The sequence below is a fragment of the Condylura cristata genome, unplaced genomic scaffold (genome assembly GCF_000260355.1).
Source record: "Condylura cristata isolate star-nosed mole 26May11 unplaced genomic scaffold, ConCri1.0 scaffold00025, whole genome shotgun sequence".
Lineage (NCBI taxonomy): Eukaryota > Metazoa > Chordata > Mammalia > Eulipotyphla > Talpidae > Condylura > Condylura cristata.
Window position 1 is genome coordinate 30,593,859 of NW_004567126.1, and position 17,965 is coordinate 30,611,823.

Sequence of the window (17,965 nt, forward strand, 5' to 3'; positions counted from 1 at the left end):
GTGGCAGGAAGACTGAGCAGGGCCAGGGCTGCAGCCCCCGCGGGGCTCCTGGACAGAGGCTGCGGAGGGAACAGACGGCGGTCACTGCGGGGGCAGCAGCGTGCAACCTGCAGGCCAGTGGTGGGTGGGCAGTCAGGCCTGCCCCAGGGCCAGTCAGGTGTCTGGAGCGACCAGGAGAGCTGAGGCCGTACTGCCCGGCCCTGTGGAGGGCAGGCACCCTCCAGGGCAACTGCCCACCCGCCGGGTGAAGGCGATGCCGACGCTGGCCAGCGAGCAGCCCCCTGGAGGGCGGGCTGTGGCCCCTCGGAGCCAGTGCAGGGTCTCCGCTCGGACCGGGCCCGGCCTGGCCCGGAGAGCAGGAGGGGCCTCCCGCCACGCAGCCGGCAACCTCCCACGCCAACCCTCGGGGCCGCCCCACGTCCGCCCACACAGCGGCCGCTGGGGCCTCCATGCTGAGTCTGGCATCTCCCTGCCCAGGGTGTAGGGAGGGGCCAAGTCCCTTGGTTTCACAGGACAGGCCACTGGGCGGTCAATGTCAAAAGGGACCTTCCCTCCTGCCCCAGGCCCTGGTGAAGACTGGCTGGACTGGACGGGCAGCACCAGCTGTGATGGGCAACGGGCCCAACAGTGACCAGAGCAGAGCATGGGCAGGCCTGCTGGCGTGCCCCCACCGCCCCCTGCCACCCGCCACCCCGCACCCCTGAATCCCACCTGCAGGCAACTGCCCTCACTGCTGCTTGCAGGCGGAGAGCCGGCGGGTCTTGCTGCCGGCAGAACAGGCCTTGCGGGTGGGGTTGGAGGTGGAGCTGGCCCGGCGCTCTGCCTTCAGTTTGGTGCTCAGCTGGGCCGACTCTGTGCCGTTCATGCACACAGCCTTGGGCAGGCCCCAGCTCTGTCCATTCTGACCGGCCCCCTCCTCCAGGACCTGTCCTAAGAGGAAGAGGACGAGTGTGGGCTGGTGGGGACCATGCCGAGCCCAGCCCGGCCCCCTCCCACGCCCGCAGGGTCGGTGCGGGCCAGGGGCTGCACCAGGGCGCCTGGGCCGCTGCTCACCTCATCACCAGCGGCCGCCAGCCCCGGAGGCCCAGGACAGGGCCAGAGCTGGAAGGCTCGCCTCAGGAGCCCTGTGAGCATGGGAGGCCAGGGGACAGGCCTTCCCACGGCGTGACAAGATCGGCCCTGGCCGCAATGGCCCGCAGTGGCGCCACCCTTCACTCCCTGGGACAGCTGGAGAGCTGGGGTGAGAGGGGGCGCGAGCCACCTGCTGGCGCATCTTCAGTCCCCGCCAGAGCCTGACTCCCCTCTGCCCAACCCCCAGGGCTCTGTCTGAAGGAGCATCTAGCTGAACTGTGCTGTGCACCTGCCCCCACCCCGGAAGCAGGGCTCACACCCAGGCTGGGGTGGGGCCCTGCTGCGGAGGGCCAAGAGGGCCAGCCCTGCAGGGCACCCAGCACCGGCACTCGCGAGTGGCAGCTGGCCCGCACCAGAAATGCCCCTCGTCCCAAGGCGCGTGGGGCGCTGGCCACAGTCCACCTGGGCCCTGGCGTGGTGCCTGGCTCTCAGGCGGTGGGACACTGCCCGTGAGGTCAAATCGAGGAAGACAAGGCCCAGCAGGTGAGGGCCTGGGCGTGAGCAGGAGCACTGGCCCCGCCTGGCCTGTGCTGACCTAGGAGTAAGCCAGAGAAGTGGCCACAGAGCCCTCTGCAGAGCTCCCGCGCGGCGACCTGCCTCAGGCCTGACGGCCACTCCCAGGTGGGCCCGTCCCACTCGGGAAACCCAGGGCCGCAGTACCCTCCCAGGGCCGCCTGGAACCGGCGGTCAGCCAGGACCCGAAAGCGGGGCCAGGGAGGGCGGCAGCGGGAGCCCGGCAGCACCTCCTCAGCCTCACGCGAGAGCCACACCGGGCGCCCCCGGCCCCTCAGGGGCAGGACCGGGGCCAGGACGCACACACCAGCCCCCGGGCCCGGGGTGCCGGGCCTCCACGGGAATAAGGGGCAAATCCAGCGAGCGGGGCCAGGGCCAGGCTGGACCCGTGGATGGCGGCCAGCGCAGCGCCAGGGCGGCCCCGAGGGACAAAGTGCACAGCACCCCGCTGTGGCAGCGCCCGGCGCGCGGGCAGGGGCCCCTCTTCTCCCGGCCCGCAAGCGCTCTTCCTGCCATGACGCCTCGCGGCCAGCCAGGAGCTGGGCGGGGGGGGCAAGCATCACCTGCACACACAGCGGGCAAACCTTTATGACGCGAACCTGCAGAGCGCCCGACAGAAGGGAGCTGTGGGCGCAGGGAGAGGCGGTGCACCCCAGGCCGGGGCCATCAGGCAGCTCCCGGGCAGGGTCAGTCAGAGCCCTGGGATGGGCAGCGCCCGCCTACACAGGGCAGGGCCACGCTAAGGCCTGGAGCCCCCCCGGGGTTCCCCTCCAGCCCCTCCACCAGCTCGTCCACGCCCCCGGCCTCAGCTTCCTGCCCAGGGAGGGCCGAGCACTGGCTCTTCTGCGAGGCTCTCTCCTCTCTAAGCCCTGCCTCAGACGCCGCCTCGTCACCTGGGGAAGCAAGGCCGAGCGTCAGCGGGGCGGCGCGCAGGAGGGCCACCGGACCCTCGGGGCTGTCGGGGGGCCTCCCGCCAGGCCCGCCCCTGCTGCAGGGGGCCCCGCCTGCTGCTGTGGGGCGGGCGGCCCTTCCAGGGGCGGGGTCAGTGTCGGTGGACAACCCGTCCCGAGAGCCGAGGACTTGGGGTCACCGGCCAGCGGTCACCGTGGAGGCCGCCGGGCCCGGGCGTCGGGACTCACCAGGCACCGTGAAGTCCTGAGTGTAGATGATGTCGTCCTCGATGTCGAAAAGGTCCTCGTCCCCATCCTGGTCGGCACAGCCGTGCAGGTCCTCCAGGTACGGCACCACGGTCATGCCGCGCCACCGGTCCTTGCAGTCTGCGCTCGGGGGGATGGGCACCGGCTCCTCAGCCGGGGGGTGTTTCTTCCGGAACCAACTGAGGGCACAGGGAGGGTGGTCGGTCGCCGGCCCAAGCCCCTGCTAAGACCCTGCCCCAGTGCGGGCGGATGGCCGGGTAGCGGAAGGCGCGCCCAGGCGCCTGCACCCCGCCCCGCACGGACCCAGGCGCCAGGGCTGCTCGCAGAGTGGACAGGCCAGGCCGCAGCGACGCCCAGGCGGGCGCGGTGGGCAGGCGGCCTCCTCTTCGCCTCCCCGGCCCGGTCCGCTGCCTCGCGCCGCTCAGGACCTGGCGTCGCCCGCGTGTGAGGCCGACCCCTCCAGTGTGCACCGGAGTCACGCTAACAGCACAGGCCCGAGGGGACAGGTCCTGGCTGGGCGACCCCAGTCCCCACCCAAGCCTGTCAGAGGGCGACAGGCCCTGGAGACCCCTCTGTGGGGCGAGGACACACCTCGTAAGTGCCCAAAGTCCTCAGTATAAGCACACCCAAGAGGACAGAGGGCCCAGAAACTGCGCGTGCCGCCATGCTGGGGTGGAGCAGACGGCAATGCTTAGCACGAAATGCAGCGACATTAGCTCAACCCCGAGGCCTCCGGGGCCTACTTCCGGGGAAGGACAAAAGCCCAGGCCACCAGCTGGCCAGAGGTAACTGAGGCCTCTCCCCTCAACACTGGGGAGGAACGGGCCGCCCACATATCCAAGCCTAGGCAACTCTTAAGGCCTGACGAGGGCACAGGCTGGCGTGGCGGCACCCACCTGCACCACCGGCAAGGGCTGGCCCTGGGAGACCCCTTTACACACCGGCAGCAAGCGGTCCCCGAGCCAGCAAGCTGGGAAACAGGGACAAAAAGGGGGGGCCACGCGATGACATTCTCCTGGGGCCTAACCCCTGTCCACCTCTAAAGTTCCGGCTCTTCTTCCTCCAAGCCAGGCATGACCTGGCCGACCCTGGCCTCTTGGACAAAGCGGTGGCAGCTCTGTCCAGTAGTAGGCGGGGGCTCTTGGGGTTTCCTCAGGGCAGGGGCTGTGAGACTGGGTGAGGGGGACCGAGAGCCTCCCTGACTGCACCCCGCCTGGCCGCTCCCCTCTTCACAGCGGGTCAGCTGGGGGGCGTGGTCGCGGCTGCACTGCAGGTGCTGGGCCGGGAGGGAGAGCGGCCCGCCCTCGCCCTACAGCCCCCAGCAGGACGCCACACCCGCCTCCAGAGCCCCACGGGTCCTGAGCTCGGACACAGGCTCGTCCTCCTCGGCCAGGGCCTCCGCGGGGACGCGGCGCCATGGTGTGGGGGGCAGGTGGCGCGCAACTGTGCCCAGTTTTCTGGAGGGGGGTTTTGAGCAGACAGGCTCTTCCCTTGTGCCCTCAGCCCACCCCACAGCCTGCTCTGGCGGTAGTGACCTTCAAGACTGCAAGTCTCAGCTGCCACGGCTGCAGCCCGAGTTCAACCCCCGGCCAGGGAGGGACCCCAGGGCGCAGCAGACCCCTCCTGGCTCCCCGCTGCCCCCTCAGCAGTGGGTTTCAGTCACCCCGCCTGTTCTGTCCCCACTCTGTCTCTGGGGAATCCTCTCACCCCCACATCTCTGGCCTGTGCCCTTGTTCTTTGATGCATAAGAAAACCTCTGAAAAAAGACAAGGCCGCAAGGGAGTCGAATCCCCTGTCCCGCAAAGCTGCTCAGGGCTGCACCCCACAGTGGCCGCTGGGCTGAGCATGGGAGAACCTGGAAGAGGCGGCCTCGCCCGCCCTGCCCTGCCCTGCGTGGCCGGGTGGTCCTGGCGCCCGCACTCACCTGTGCTGCCTGATCTGCTGCAGGGAAAGCCTCTTGGCCGGCTCATACTCCAGCATCCCTGAGAGAGAGGCCAGCAGGAGTGTCAGCAAGGCCCTTCCCACCTGTGCCTGGAACAGCGTGACACTGGGCAGATGCAGCTCGCGGCCATGTCCGGGCCCCAAAGTCCCACCAGGCTGCCAGGCAGGAAACTGGGCGGCGTGGTTAGAGGACTGTGGAGGACAGGGCGGGGGAGCAAACCAGACGGTCCCCGTGGTCCTGAGCCTGTTCCCACTCCAGGAGACCAAGGATGCAGGGCTGTCCTCCACTGGCACTCAGCCAGTGGGCAAGTCGGTGGCCCCCCTTCCAGCAAGGAACCCAAGATGGCCGTGAGAAAGACCAAATTCCCAGAGAGACGAGGTGGATGTCGGCGCAGGGCCTCTGGCGCGAGCCGGGGGTCGGCGCCCACACATCAGGGAGCAGGATCAGCCCGGAAGCCGGCTGCACTGCACGGGGCCAGACCTGGAAGACCCCGGCGCCAATCCTCACTGTGCCGCCTACCACGCCGCACCCACCTGCGGAGACGGGCGGAGCTGGGAGCTGGAGGCGGGGCGCCAGAGCAGAGCTTACTGGGTTAGCCCGCGGGAGCACAGGGCTGCTTGGGAGACCTACGGCGCTTGCAGGGGCTCGAAGCGGGAGGCTGGCTGAGCGGCTGCACAGGTCAGGGTTCATGGCCTTGCTGTTCTGAGGGGCGGGGGGCCCCCGCACCGGCATCACCATGCCACACCCCTGCAGTCACTGGCCCATGCCCCCTCTAAGCAGACCTGGGGTTCTGAGCACGAGGCAAGGTGGGAGACTGACAGTGGACCTTGGGGTCTGGGAGACCCAAGAAGTGACCCTTCTGCCCTGGCTGACAGAGCCACCAGGCCACCAGCTCAGTGGTCAACTGCCCTGCTGTGCAGGGCCACCCTAGGCGCCAGGTGAACACTGCGGAGGACCAAGAGATGGGTCTATCGCATCCGTGCCGGGCGACAAGCACATGGACCCTTCTGGTGTCCCCCCCACAGGCCCCTGCCACTCTGAGCAGCGCTGAGAACAGGGTGGCTCTGGACAGAGCGAGGAAAGCGCCTTTCAGAGAAATCACCAGCGTGCCTGTCGGAAGGACAAAGCCCAGAACGTCTTGCAGTTCCTTCAGGGCTCCCTCTGCAGAACTGAGGCCACAAGATGAAGGCCCCTTGGGGTGAGATAAGGAGGCAGGACCAGACTGTCCACCCGGCACTCTGGGCATCCCAACACCCACAAGCCTCCACGAAAGCACCAGAGGCTGCATGCGGCCCAGGCACTTCAGTGAAAACTTGGGGACACAAGGGGGCTCACGAGATACATACTTCCACCCACGACGCATGGATAACCAGGGGTGGGACTTGTGCCTGGCCACTCTCCAGAGGCCCTGGGGCAGCCCACATGTGGAGGGGGCCACACATCGCCTCCCCCAGCCACGGGGCACTGCATCCCTGAGGCAGGCCTGCAGGCCTTAAGTGAACCAGCAGCTCAGAACCGGAGCTGCTTTTAGCCGGAAGCCACGTGTCTAACTACCGGCCCACGCCCACAGCCCGTGGACCTTATGACCAGTCTCGCCACGGAGCACAGCACTGGCAGGACCAGGGTGGTGACTGAAGAGCCCATCACACCTTGGCCGGTGCTCGGCGCTCCGGTAGGTAACACAGGCTGTGTCCCGCGGTTCCCGCCAGACCTCAAGAGCAGCTGAGGCTCCAGACTGACCCTCTTGCATGGATGTCCAGGAGTGGGTGCATGGCCCTCCCAAGGGACAGGCCAATACCCGGCCCTCGTGGGGAGGGGCCACGGCCATGGGCAGACACTGCCACCTGCCTTACAGCCGGAAAAGTGCAGCAGGAAGAGCGTGGTCTCAGGAGACCCAGAGGAGCGAGGGCTCTTGGCCTCCATTTCCCTCTGGGCTTGGGGATTAAGAACTGGGGGCCAGTCGGGTTAGCCCCCCTGCCCTCTCCGCCATCGCTAGTCCCACTGCCCCTCCCCACACCTGCAACACGCCCAACCAGAGTGGGGAGGGCGGGACGACATGTGGGGCAGGGATTGGGGAGCGCAGGAGAAGACCCCGCTGGTGCGCAGCTGAAAGGCTCGGCCCCCTCACGGCCTGGCAGCACTTCTGACACCCACAGTCTGCCACTTCCCTAGGGGCGTCTCCCCCACCCCTACAGCCATCACCAGGGCTGTCTCACCTTTCAGCAGGTCTGAGAGCGGGGGGCCGCAGTCACCTGGGATCGTGTAGTCCCCCTTCCCAATGTTCTCAAACAGCTTGTAGATGTTGTCCCCTTCGAAGGGATACAGGCCCGTCGTGATGTTGTAGCTTTGTGCCCACAGAAGAGAGACGGGGTGAGCTGGGCTGTCCTCCAGGCCCCAATTCCCAGGTCCTCAGCCTGGCTGGCCTGGGGCAGCTTGGTGACAGGAGCCTCAAACCACCCGCACCTCCAGGGGCTCAGACTGGGAGACAGGAATGTTCTGGAATGGGGTGGCTGCACATTCTGGACCCCACACTTCAGCAGGGGCTACGTGGCGCACGCGCCCTCAGTAAGCAGCGGACAAGGCAAGTCTGGCTGGGAGACTCGCTGTCCGAGACTCAGCACAAGGCACCGGGAGAGAAACACTCACCCAGGACGGCAAACAAGGCCATGGACGCAAACCGCTGTCGACAGGGGCAAGCTTGGCCCCCACCGCCTGAGAGGCAGGCCAAGGACACAGGCGTATCCACCAGCCACTGACCTGTGACCCGGAGGCAGAAGACAGCCTTTCCACTCCTCCCAGAAGGGGTTCCCAGCCCCAGCTCCACGCCCTCCCGGGTTCTGGCCACCCCGAGCAGCCTGGGGGACGAATGCGGCAGATCCTGGAACCTCGGAGCCCAAGCAGTGTGCCTAGCATCAGGATGGGTAAAGGAAGGACTGCACAGGTACTTACAGCGTGACCCCAGCTGACCAGATGTCCACCTTGAAGCCAGAGAAGGTGTCCAGGCCATTGGCGATCTCAGGCGGCTGAAACGCCGGGGACCCCTGGCTCGTCCTGCACGTGTCATCTTCAGCGAATGGGTGCAGAGCCTGCAGGAGAGACCAAGGCCTCTGGGGGCTGCCGGGGCAGCTCTGGGGCATGTGGGGGGGGGCCGTGTGGGGGACCCTGGGGTGGGGGCCCTGCGGGAAGAGCCCCCAGGGGGCCTGCCAGCCCGGGCCGCGCACCTCGGCCACGCCCAGGTCAGAGATCTTGAGCGTGCCGCCAGTGGTGAGGAGCAGGTTGCCCGGCTTGATGTCCTTGTGCACGATGCCCTGGCTGTGCAGGTACTCCAAGCCGTCCACCAGCTGGCAGAAGTACCTGTGGGGGAAAGCTCATGACGCGCCCACCTGGGGAAACGTCCCAGGAGGACAAAGGCGGGCAGCCCAGCCTGGAGTCGGCCAGGCCAGGCCGGGCAGCGGCAGGAGGCCCACCAGGAACCCAGGGGCTGCTGGTCAGTGAACCACTCCCCGGTGTGCAGGGGCTGTGCTCGCTCCGACTGGGCAGCCCTTCCGCCCACACCCCCCAATCACTGCTCCCACGGTGGAAACCCAAGCTCCCCTCCCCTCCCACACAGGCCAGCTGGCCCCGCAGTGATGGCAAGTGGGGTTGGGGGCCTCAGGCGGTGGGCACCGGAGGCAGGAAGGTCCACAGAGTGGGCGGGGCGCTGAAAATCAGGCAACGCTCTGTGTTTAAAGCACGCTTGAGACTCCACTTCACCGATAGTCAGAAAAAGGTGTCTGAACACAGGCCTGGAGCCCGGCAGCCCGGGCTGTGGGTAGCCAGGACACAGCAGTAGTCGGGCATGGCACACACTCACCCATGGGCCTGGCACACAGGGAAGCGCTTCTCGGGCACGCTGTCCAGCATTTCCTGCATGCCACACACGCAGTACTCCATCACCATATACGTGCTGCGCTAAGGGAGCCACACGTGACCAGAGCGCTAGCCCCCAACGGGGCAGCTGGGACACGGCCGTGGAGAGCCCCGCAGTGCAGTGACCGACGGGCTGCGGAGCATGGACTGCACAGGAGCTCCAGGGGCTGCTGGGCCAGGCACCAGCCTCACCCCGGTCTGTGGACTCACCCAATCCACCCCCAGGGCCCCCTGCCCGGCCTCAGCCCCCGAGGGTTAGTGTCAAGTCACTCATCAGTCAACACGCCCAGGAGGAGCTCGGGCCGTGCCCTAGGGAATGGCCGGGACGGCTCACCGGACACAGGGCAGGGCAGAAGGACCCACGGGTACAAGTTCACCAGGGGCTGAGGACAAGGGCCTAGAGCAGGGAGGGGCCCGGAGAGGCGGGCGGGGTTTGTCCTGGGGTGGGAGGGGTCAGCCAGGCCAGGGGGACGGAGGGGCGAGCCCAGGACAGAAGTGCGGCCGCACCGCCCACCAGGGCCAGCTCCGAGGCAGGCGGAGGGCCACGGACGCTCCAGTGAGCCGTCACAGGCACCTTGGTGGCAGGAGCTTGCCCCGCGAGCCTGGAAGAGACTCGCGCCCTCCTGCAGGGAGGGGCGAGGCCTCGGGTGCTCCGGGCTGGCGCACCGCACTCCCTCTCAGGATGGCGCGGCCTGCGCGGCTGCACTCTGGGCAGGAGTGAGCAGGGCGCCTGGACGGGCGAGGCGAGGCCAACCACCAAGGGCAGAGGGACGGGTGCCCGGCTCCAGAGGGGGCAACAAAGGCGGGGCCCCGGTGCAAGGAGGGGGGCCTGGAGCCAGCACCGGGCCTGCCGAGGTGATTCCGGGACAGCTGCAAACGGACACTCCGAGCCTAGGGGCCGAGGCAACGGCTTCCGCTGCCAGCTGCCAGCTGCTGTGCCGCCGGGCCAGGCCGAGGGGCCCAGTCCCCACCCTCTGGGCGTGGCCGTCACCTACACCGCACAGGGAGCCTCCTCCCGGGCCTGTCTCCCGCTCGGAGCACAAGGTGGGTGGCCAGGGGCAGTGACGCCCTGACCAGGCCCCACAGCGCAGCGCAGGCCAACCCCAAAAGGATATATTTTCTGCTTCTCTTCGTTGTACAGCACGTCCACCAGCTGGATGACGTTCTTGTGCCGCAACCGCCGCAGCAGCTGAATCTCCCTGGAGCGAGAGCAGACGCACAGGTGGCGGAGACCTGGGCCGGCCGGCGCCTGCTGTTCAGCGGCCCCGGGCCCCAAAGCCCGCGAGGACTCCTGGCGGCCCCCACAGGAGCTGCGCCACTGCGGCAGCCTTTCCAACAGCCCCCCAGGGCTGCTCCCCCGGCCGGAGGGGCTTTCACGGGGCAGCTCAACCAGGACACCATTTGAGACTTTAAGAAAAACGAACAGCTTCACTTTGAGAAAAAGAGCAGGAAGCACACCGGCAAGGGCCGGGGCCCCAGAAGGGGCCCCCTGGGAGCCAGGACGACGCAGACACCCCGGCCGGGGCTCCTTCCCGTGAGGGCGGCCAGGGAGCACCGCCTACCCAGGACCCCAAGGCCCCACAAGAAGGGCAGCTGTTTCCAGGCGCCCAGGAAAGGACAGGCTGCCCCAGGTTCAGGCCTGGGGAGAAAGTAGAACCTGCCACACGCGTGACACCAAGGTCAGGGTCAGGCCCAGGGCTGACCACCCCGCAGAGGGTCTGCCCGGCCCTCCCCCTTGCAGTCGGAGCAGGAGCGCCCTCAAAGCCAGAGAAGGGAACAGCTGGCCACGCCCTCAAAAAGCTCACGTTACCAGCTTAGCTACAAGCCCACTCCAGGGTGCTCCCTGAACCGGAAGTCCATCACTGGATGAAGGGACCCACAAAGGGATCCGGCCCATCCGGGCATGGAGAGGCCCCCCCCCAGGGGCCTGAACATGCACCCCAGGGAGGGGCGCTGGGAGAGAAGCCAGACACAAGTGGGTCCATGGTGAGAAACGCCCAGACGGGCACAGCCAGAGAGCGGGTTTGTGGTGCTGACAAATGGAGGTGGTTATTGATGGGAGCGAGGTTTCTTTTACGGATGGAATGTTCTGGAAGACGGGGTGCTGTTCTCCTAACTCTATCAATGCACTAAGTGTCCCTGAGTCGTACGGCATATGAATTATACCCAGCACAGACTGGAAACCTGGGAGCGGAGACCCCAGGCCCAGCGCACAGGCAGCCACGCGCTGGCGGACGAGGGGCGTGCAGCTGCTGCCTCACCAGCTTGCTGAGAGCACCGCCCCAGCCAGGGGGTCCCCAGAGGCCAGGAGAACTCTGCCTTGGTTTCCTACCACCCCAAAGTTAGCCACACTCGCCACATTCTACTGCACCCGCCGTGGGGATGCGAGAGGAGAGGCATCTGCATGATGAAACTGCATCTATTCTGTCCGTGTACAGACAGACAGCTGTCCAGATGCGAGAGGGCCCCTCCACTCGGTACCACTGACATCCGAAAACACCCCCAGCCATGACAGCCACAGGTGTCTCCCCACTGGACCGTGTCCCCAGGAACAGGACAGGTGCAGGTGAGACCTGCTGTAAAGGGTCAAGGTGCCCCCAGAGGCAGGGCGCAGAGCCCTCCAGCCGCGCCCCTCACAGGCCCAACCCCCCACAGTGCTGGCCTTGAGGCCCGGGCACCAGCTCACAATGACTGCGCTGGCCTCTGGCCCTATCCCTGGGGCCTCTCACCGTCAGTGTGGGAGGGGGGAGGATCTGCACCCTGACCCTGCTTAGTGTGGGGGGCTACCCACCCCCGGCCACAGAACCCACCTTCTTCCCTCTCCCAAGAGGGTCATTCTGTAGCCCTGCAATCACCTGGGGAACCCCCCCATGCTGAGCTGAGCGGCTGCTCCTCTCCGGACACAAGTCACAGTCAGGCCTGGCCAAGCCTTAGCTGCAACAGCAGCACCCAGGCCAGCATTTGGGGTCACTGCCAGATGCTCCCTGGCATGGCATGTGTGCAAAGCGCCTCAGATGCTCCAGGTACAGCTGGCCCGGATGCGGCGCACGCCAGCTCTTCCGGGTGTCCCAGCACGGGTGTCCCCGGGTCGTGGACACCACTGTCTGCACCTGCTGTCCCCATGCCCTGCTGCCTGCCCCGAAGGACCCGAGGGGAGATCACCGGACGGGGCTTCAGCCGCATCCCCGAATACCTGAACACCCCAAAAGGCCCCAGACACCAGAGTGGGACTGAGGGATGGGCCATGAAGGAGACCCCCAACTTCAAGGTCCAGCACCTGGAACTTCACAAGGGACTGGGGACAGTCAGCCAACTCCCCAACACATCAGAACAGCTCAGACCCAGCCGCTTCGTCAAACATGGCAACCTCCCAGCTGTGGAAACGTCCGGAGCCTTTAGGTACAATCAACTCTGGCCTGGGGCAGGGAAGCAGGGCTGGCCACAGAGGCCGCCTGGGAATAGCTCTGAACGCCACAAAGGCGCCAACGAAACCTCAGGGCAGCTTCAGAAGCGGGGAACCCCCCACCTCCCCAAAAGGCCATGACTCTGCAGTCTCACATCTGGAGGCGTCCTGGCTGGGAGCCCTCAAGGCGTGGCTGCCCCCATGGGTGGCACCAGCGTTCACTCTCCCCAGAAAGGTGGCCGCGGGGGCCGCAGCCGCGCTCAGGCAGCCTCTCCGCTGTGGCTACAGCTCCTGTGCTGACGTCACGAGGGGGTTCTCTGAAAGCGGCGCCCGCTCGGTAGCATCGCCTCGCCGATGTGGGCGCCTGCGTTTCGCCTTCCCCGGGCGGTCTCCACCGGGGGGCCTGCCACAAGCCTGGGCAGGGACAGCGGTGGGGACAGGCCCACGAGCAAGAACACTGGTGGAGGACGTCGGAGAGTGGCGACGCGACCTCTGGGCTGGCGGGGTTCCTACCACAACTCCTACAAGCTTCTAGTTAGGGAAGAAAAACAATATTTACAAGAAAGGACAAGTCAGCGCCAGCCAGGATGCAGGAAGCGGAGGAGAGGAAGCAGGGCTTCCGGGTGGCCCAGCTGACACGGGGCAGGACAGCAGGCCCCGCCCACCCTCAGGTGCTGCCCAAGCAAAGCGACAGTTTAGTCAGCTTGCTGACTAACCAGCAGGGAAACGGAAGAACAGGCTCGTGAAGTCACGCAGACTTGGGGGAAACGGCCGAACACGGGCACCCGGACAGGTGGGGGCTGGCGGGGCTGGCCGGCAGGGTGCCGGCTGCCTGCTCGCCTCGGGCGGGGCGGACCCACTGAAGGGCAGGCTCCCGAGGGCGGGCAGCGATGCCAAGCAGCTCTCACCCCTTGGCCACTGGCCCTGCTGCGGCTTCTGAGCAGGCAGCAGGAGGGCTGAACCCGGGGGTCTGCGAGACACAAACACAGCGCTGCAGCCACAGAAGGCATGAAGTGGAAACAACCCGTGTCCCTCAGCTGAAGGGGTAAGACACGGCCCCCCCACATGAGAACACCACCGGCCATGAAAAGGGGGGCAGCTCCGACCCTCGCGACCGCTGGAGGGGCCTGAACACACGACACTCGGGAGAGAAGCCAGACGCCCGAGGCCACGCAGCGTGATCCACTCTAGAAACATCTGGGACGGGCACAGCCACAGCCGCAGAAAGTGGATTTGTGGTGCCAGGGGCTGAGACCGGGAGGAGTGGCTGCTGGTGGGACAGGATTTCCTCAACAGGCATGGAATGTTCTGGAATTAGAGGTGACACTCTGACTGTAATTAATGCCACAGAATTAAGCACTAATGAGCTTTATGTTATATAAACTGCATCTCAATAAAGCCATTAAAAAAATAAACCAAACTTCAGTCACATGACAGCCACGGGAGAAAGGGCGGCCTCGGCTGGGACCCCCGTGTATTCCCAGCTGAGTTTCAGAAGCAGGCCCACGCCTGTCAGGAGGACCGGAGGACCGAGGCCCTCGTGTGAGGAGCCGCAGGCAGAGCCGCCCAGCGCAGCCCAGCCAAGGCCCCCTTGCTGCCACTGTGGCGGCCAGCCTGGGCCTGACAGAGAATCCTTCCCAATATAAGGGGGAAGTGCCCTAGCGGATGCCAGACCTTGGCGAGGTCACTTGGACGGGAGCAGTGCCAAGAGGGTCCAGGGCTCTGATCCTCGACACTAAAATGCCAACCCTTTGCCACCCAGGTCCAAGCGCCTACCGATCACTCCAGGGGTGGGCTGGGTGGTGGGCAGTGGGTGGTGTCAGGCCAGCCAAGCCCCAGCCGGGAAACCCATACAAGCCAACAGAACCCTGGCTGGGGACAGACGGCCAAAGCTCCTGGGAGCCCCTGGAATGCCAAGGAGCGGTGACAGCCTGAGTGGCCACGCGCATCAAATTCTGTCGCTTTCCCCTGCACGGACGCAGCTCTTATCAGCACGGTCAACACAGCAGGCACGAGGCAACACTGGCAACCAGGACCTCAGCAGGACACCGGGGGGGGTGTAAGTCAGGGACCCGGGGGCTTGATAACAGCTTATCAGGCACACGTGGCCCCGTTCACCCAGAATCCCACCTCCAGGACGTGCCCTTCAAGTACCCTCTCCAGCTTGTCACGCCATGTGGGTACAAAACAACGCGCCCAAGCAGCCACTGCTCAGTCACCTGCACACAGCCATGACGTGCAGGCGGGAAGGGCCCTGCTGCTTGCGGCCATCGGTCCAGGCGATGGACCCCGACACACAGGGCCACCGTGTGGGCAGGCCTGCCGGCACCGCGGCACTGTCACCTCCGTGGGCCCACCACCCGGTGCCCTTCCAGCTCCCAGAGCAGACAGAAAGGCTGCAGAGCGGGGTCCGAGGGCCACAGCCCGACGACTGTGCCACCTCTGCGGCCAGCGGGAAAGCCCACAAAGGAAAGTATTCTGGATGTGAAAAGTCTGTGAAGTTAATGCCCAGTGGCGCCGGCTGTCCTGGGCTGGGTCTTGCCCCTCTTGCCCCAGCTGGCAGGACAGGCACCGAGAACTGGAGCCATTTACCACGGATCCTGCGGCCAGTGCCAGCTGGAAGGGGACTGTAAAAGGGGTGTCGGCAGGCAGCTCTGTCTCTGCCACCCCGATCCCCAGGCAGGCTCCAAGTAGGTCGCCTGGCGGCCTGGCAGCAGGAGGGACACCCCACGGCTGGACAGCCGGGGAGCCGCCCGGTGCCCTTCCAGCTTCCAGACCGCCATCAAGTGATTCCACGGCCCACAGAAAGACCCAGCGAATATGACATTTTTTGAAATGATCCTTACTGGAGATTCATATTTCATTAAAAAGTGCTTGAATAGGTTAAAATCTTAAGTTTTGAAGGAAGCGTGGCAAAGCACGTCAGCAGCAAAATCACCGAGTACACACTGTCGGCGGCACGACGCCCTGCAGAACGGCTGTTTTATGGCGATCGGCAGCTCTGACAACGGGGCGCGACAGACCCACGTCAGCCCTGCCGCGAGGGGCACTATGACGTGCTGGGCAAACATTGTTCTTCAAGAAAAAAGCCTCCACTTCCAACCGGAGGACCCCTGAAGCTTGCTGGAAGGTTCTAGTAAACCTCTCGCAGCAACTCCCCTGGAGTTCAGGGCTCAGGTCCCAGTGTGTTCAGGGCGCTTTGTCACCTCTTAGTGCCAGGACGGGGAAACAAGCAGCACGGGCCAGTCTGCACTCCAGGGGGACCTAGAAAACGGAGCCCCGAATCTAGGCTGAGCCGATAAAGTCAGCCACACGCCGCTTCCTCAGCACACGCTGCGGGACAGGGCTCCCTCAGCCTGAGCCCGGCCGCGCGCCACTCAGACCTCCCGACGGCGCCATCCTGCAGCCGGCAAGCAGGTTCCAGTCACTTGTTGTCCCCTGGAGCGCGAAGGACTCGCTGGGAGGTGAGACGTCCTCTAAGCTGACCTTGGGCATGCACAGCTGTAGACCTCGCTCTGCGCCACGTGACCAGATGCACTTCTCGCAGGTACCTGAGTTAGGCGGTCACTTGCCTGCCCTGACCCCACCCTCTGATGTGGTGAGGTCAGTGGACGTCTGAGCGAACCCACCGCAGCCACCACTGCTGCGGCCACCAGCCGGCGCTGAAATCCAGCGGGCCGGAGAAGGGAACTCGCGCAACTCTAGCCGGACAGCCCACGACCAGGGGAGAGGTGCTGGCACTCAGTCCCTCCGTGGGACTCAGGGGACCCACATGATGCCTCAGGAGTGCCAAGCAGCCAGGGGGCACAGCCAGGCAGCACAGCCCGGCACTCCATGCCTGGGTGATCGGGGGTGAGGACGAGGAGGCAGCAAGAAGACGGCCCGAGAGAGTGGAAGTCTATTCCACGATGCTGCGCTCCCCCTCACTGTCCCCCAGCCCCCAACACTGATCTCTGCAGCGATGGCAAACTGGCAACCTCAGGGTCCCTCACCCCATCAGCTTCCAGCTTCACTAGAAACGCAACTTAGGAGGCGGCAGATGAGTAGACATTTCTGAATGAGGGGAGATAGTCCCCACCCCCCACCCAGAATACCCCTGCACGGGGGTGGCCCCGCTCAAGTCCCACCTCACGTTAGAGAAGAGGGCAAAGAACTGTCAGCCTCCCCCGGGCCCACAGGCTGGGGCACGGAGACCGTAAGTGCACCTCCCCGCTCTTGCTGAACCCACGGTGCCCCCCCAGGCCCAGCTGGTGTGCCTCAGGGGCCCATGTCAGGCTGGTTTCAGCTCTCCACTCTATCCCAATTTCATCACCACCCTCGGTCGTTCCAGAGCAAAAGCATCCCAGAGCAGCAGCGCTCTGCGGATGGGTCAGGAAGGTGAAAGCAGATACGGGCAGCACCTCCCCTGGAGGGCTCAGAGCCACAGCACTGTCCAAGGTCACAGGCAGTCCTGCCTCTGGCCTGTGAGATAGAGCCCTTCTTGGAAACCAGGTTGGAGAAGTGCAGGGGTGGGGCCCCCAGGGTGGCAGCGATAAGGAGGAAAGCCCCTCCTGGAATCAGCAAGGGCAGGCAGGCAAGTTCTCCACTCCCGGGGAGGGGCCCGGGCGAGAGGCCGCTCCCCTGCAAACCTGATGTCTTGGGATGCCAACTGGAAAAGTTCACGCAGAGCCAATCCCCTCCTGGGCGCCTCAGGCCGGAACTCAGGAAAGGCTAGCACCCCCTCCCAGGGAGAGAGGGGAGGGCCACATTCCACCCCTGGCGGCTGATAAACTGGAGCAAACTATTAATTTTGGCCATGGCAAGGTTCCCTCCAACAGGATAAACAAGCTGCAGAGTGCCTGGCCTGCCCTGGTAACCGCGAACACAAACCTCACTGGCTGGCTGCACTGGCACCTAAGTTCTCCCCGGGCGGGCAGACGGTGGGCCTCTTGGGAGGTGGGCTTTGACACTGCCCAAGTCCACTGCGTGGACGGCCCAGCTGCAACAAGCTACCCTAACTTGGTCAAAGTTCTCAGAGCAGGACTCACACTTTCCCTGGCAAGGCGGGTGGGACCGGGTGGTCCGCTGAGGCTCTGGAGAGAGGGACAGGCCCATGCCGCCCACCATGGGGCAGGGCGGCCACACTTACTTCTTCACGTTCGCCTCCCCGTTGGGAATCCTCCGCAGCTTCTTCTTCTTGAGGATTTTGACAGCCCTACGGCAGAGGGTCTCCGAGTCCAGCACCTCCTTCACTTTGCCATAAGACCCCTCCCCGAGTAAATCCCCCATCAGGTATTTGCCGATGAGCTTGGCTCGCTTGCGGCGGGGCTGGTAGATGACCTCGGTGGAATCGATGCGGTGGATGAACGTGTCCATCCCCACCGACATCAGCTCGCCCTCCGTAAACATGCCCAACTGCTGCGGGTCGGCCACATCCATCCTGGAATCGGCGCCTCTGCTCCCGGCCGGCTGTCCGTTAGCCCCCTACAAAGTCGCGGGTAGCCAAGTATTCTCCTTATTGTCCCCCAAATTCCCGTCCCGAAAAGAAAGTCAATAACCCCCCTCCCCCCAATAAAGGAAATCCCTTCTTCGCAAAGAAACGATTGTACTAAAGGTGAGTTCCAGAAAGGCGTGCCTGGTGCGCACCCTCCCTCGGGTGCGGAGCGTCCAGAAGGGCAGCGCGGATGCAGGTCGGGTGCCACCAGGGCCAGGTCGGTTCAGGGCGTCCGGGGGGACTTCCCGGTGCTAGGTCATCATCCTCCAGGGACGCGAGACCCTCGGACCCACGCGGACGTGACTGGACCGTCCATTACCAGCGGGCCACAGGCGCGCAGGGCCCCGCGGCGGACGGCACGAGGGAGTCGCGCCGGGCGGCCGTCCTCAGGATCCCCCGAGGCTGCGGAGGCCGCGGCTGCAGGGGGCGTCACTCGG

At 65.6% G+C, this 17,965-nt stretch overlaps 1 protein-coding gene across 2 annotated transcripts; it reads right to left on the reverse strand.

Annotated features, from left to right (window-relative positions):
• On the reverse strand, positions 1-17,959 carry STK11 (serine/threonine kinase 11). 2 transcript variants are annotated; one of them, XM_004689394.2, is made up of 10 exons: positions 17,184-17,959; positions 9,768-9,851; positions 8,597-8,686; positions 7,965-8,097; positions 7,693-7,829; positions 6,960-7,087; positions 4,726-4,783; positions 2,784-2,980; positions 712-930; positions 1-59 (listed from the first exon to the last, which is right to left on the reverse strand). In XM_004689394.2, the coding sequence occupies exons 1-9, from the start codon at positions 17,471-17,473 to the stop codon at positions 728-730; spliced, it is 1,320 nt and encodes a 439-aa protein (XP_004689451.1). In that variant the 5' UTR covers positions 17,474-17,959; the 3' UTR covers positions 1-59; positions 712-727. The 2 variants fall into 2 exon arrangements, with proteins under 2 accessions (XP_004689451.1, XP_012585283.1); XM_012729829.1 differs by lacking the exons at positions 1-59; positions 712-930 and adding an exon at positions 940-2,537.
• Between the last annotated feature and the right edge of the window lie 6 nt (positions 17,960-17,965).

Excerpts from the sequence above, each read along its gene's own strand:
- STK11 (XM_012729829.1), bottom strand. The coding sequence starts at position 17,473 with ATGGATGTGGCCGACCCGCAGCAGTTGGGCATGTTTACGGAGGGCGAG. Across the intron at positions 8,098-8,596 it reads CCTGTGTGCCAGGCCCATGG|GTACTTCTGCCAGCTGGTGG; the intron begins GTGAGTGTGTGC and ends TTTCCCCCACAG. Across the intron at positions 7,830-7,964 it reads CTGACCTGGGCGTGGCCGAG|GCTCTGCACCCATTCGCTGA; the intron begins GTGCGCGGCCCG and ends TCTCTCCTGCAG.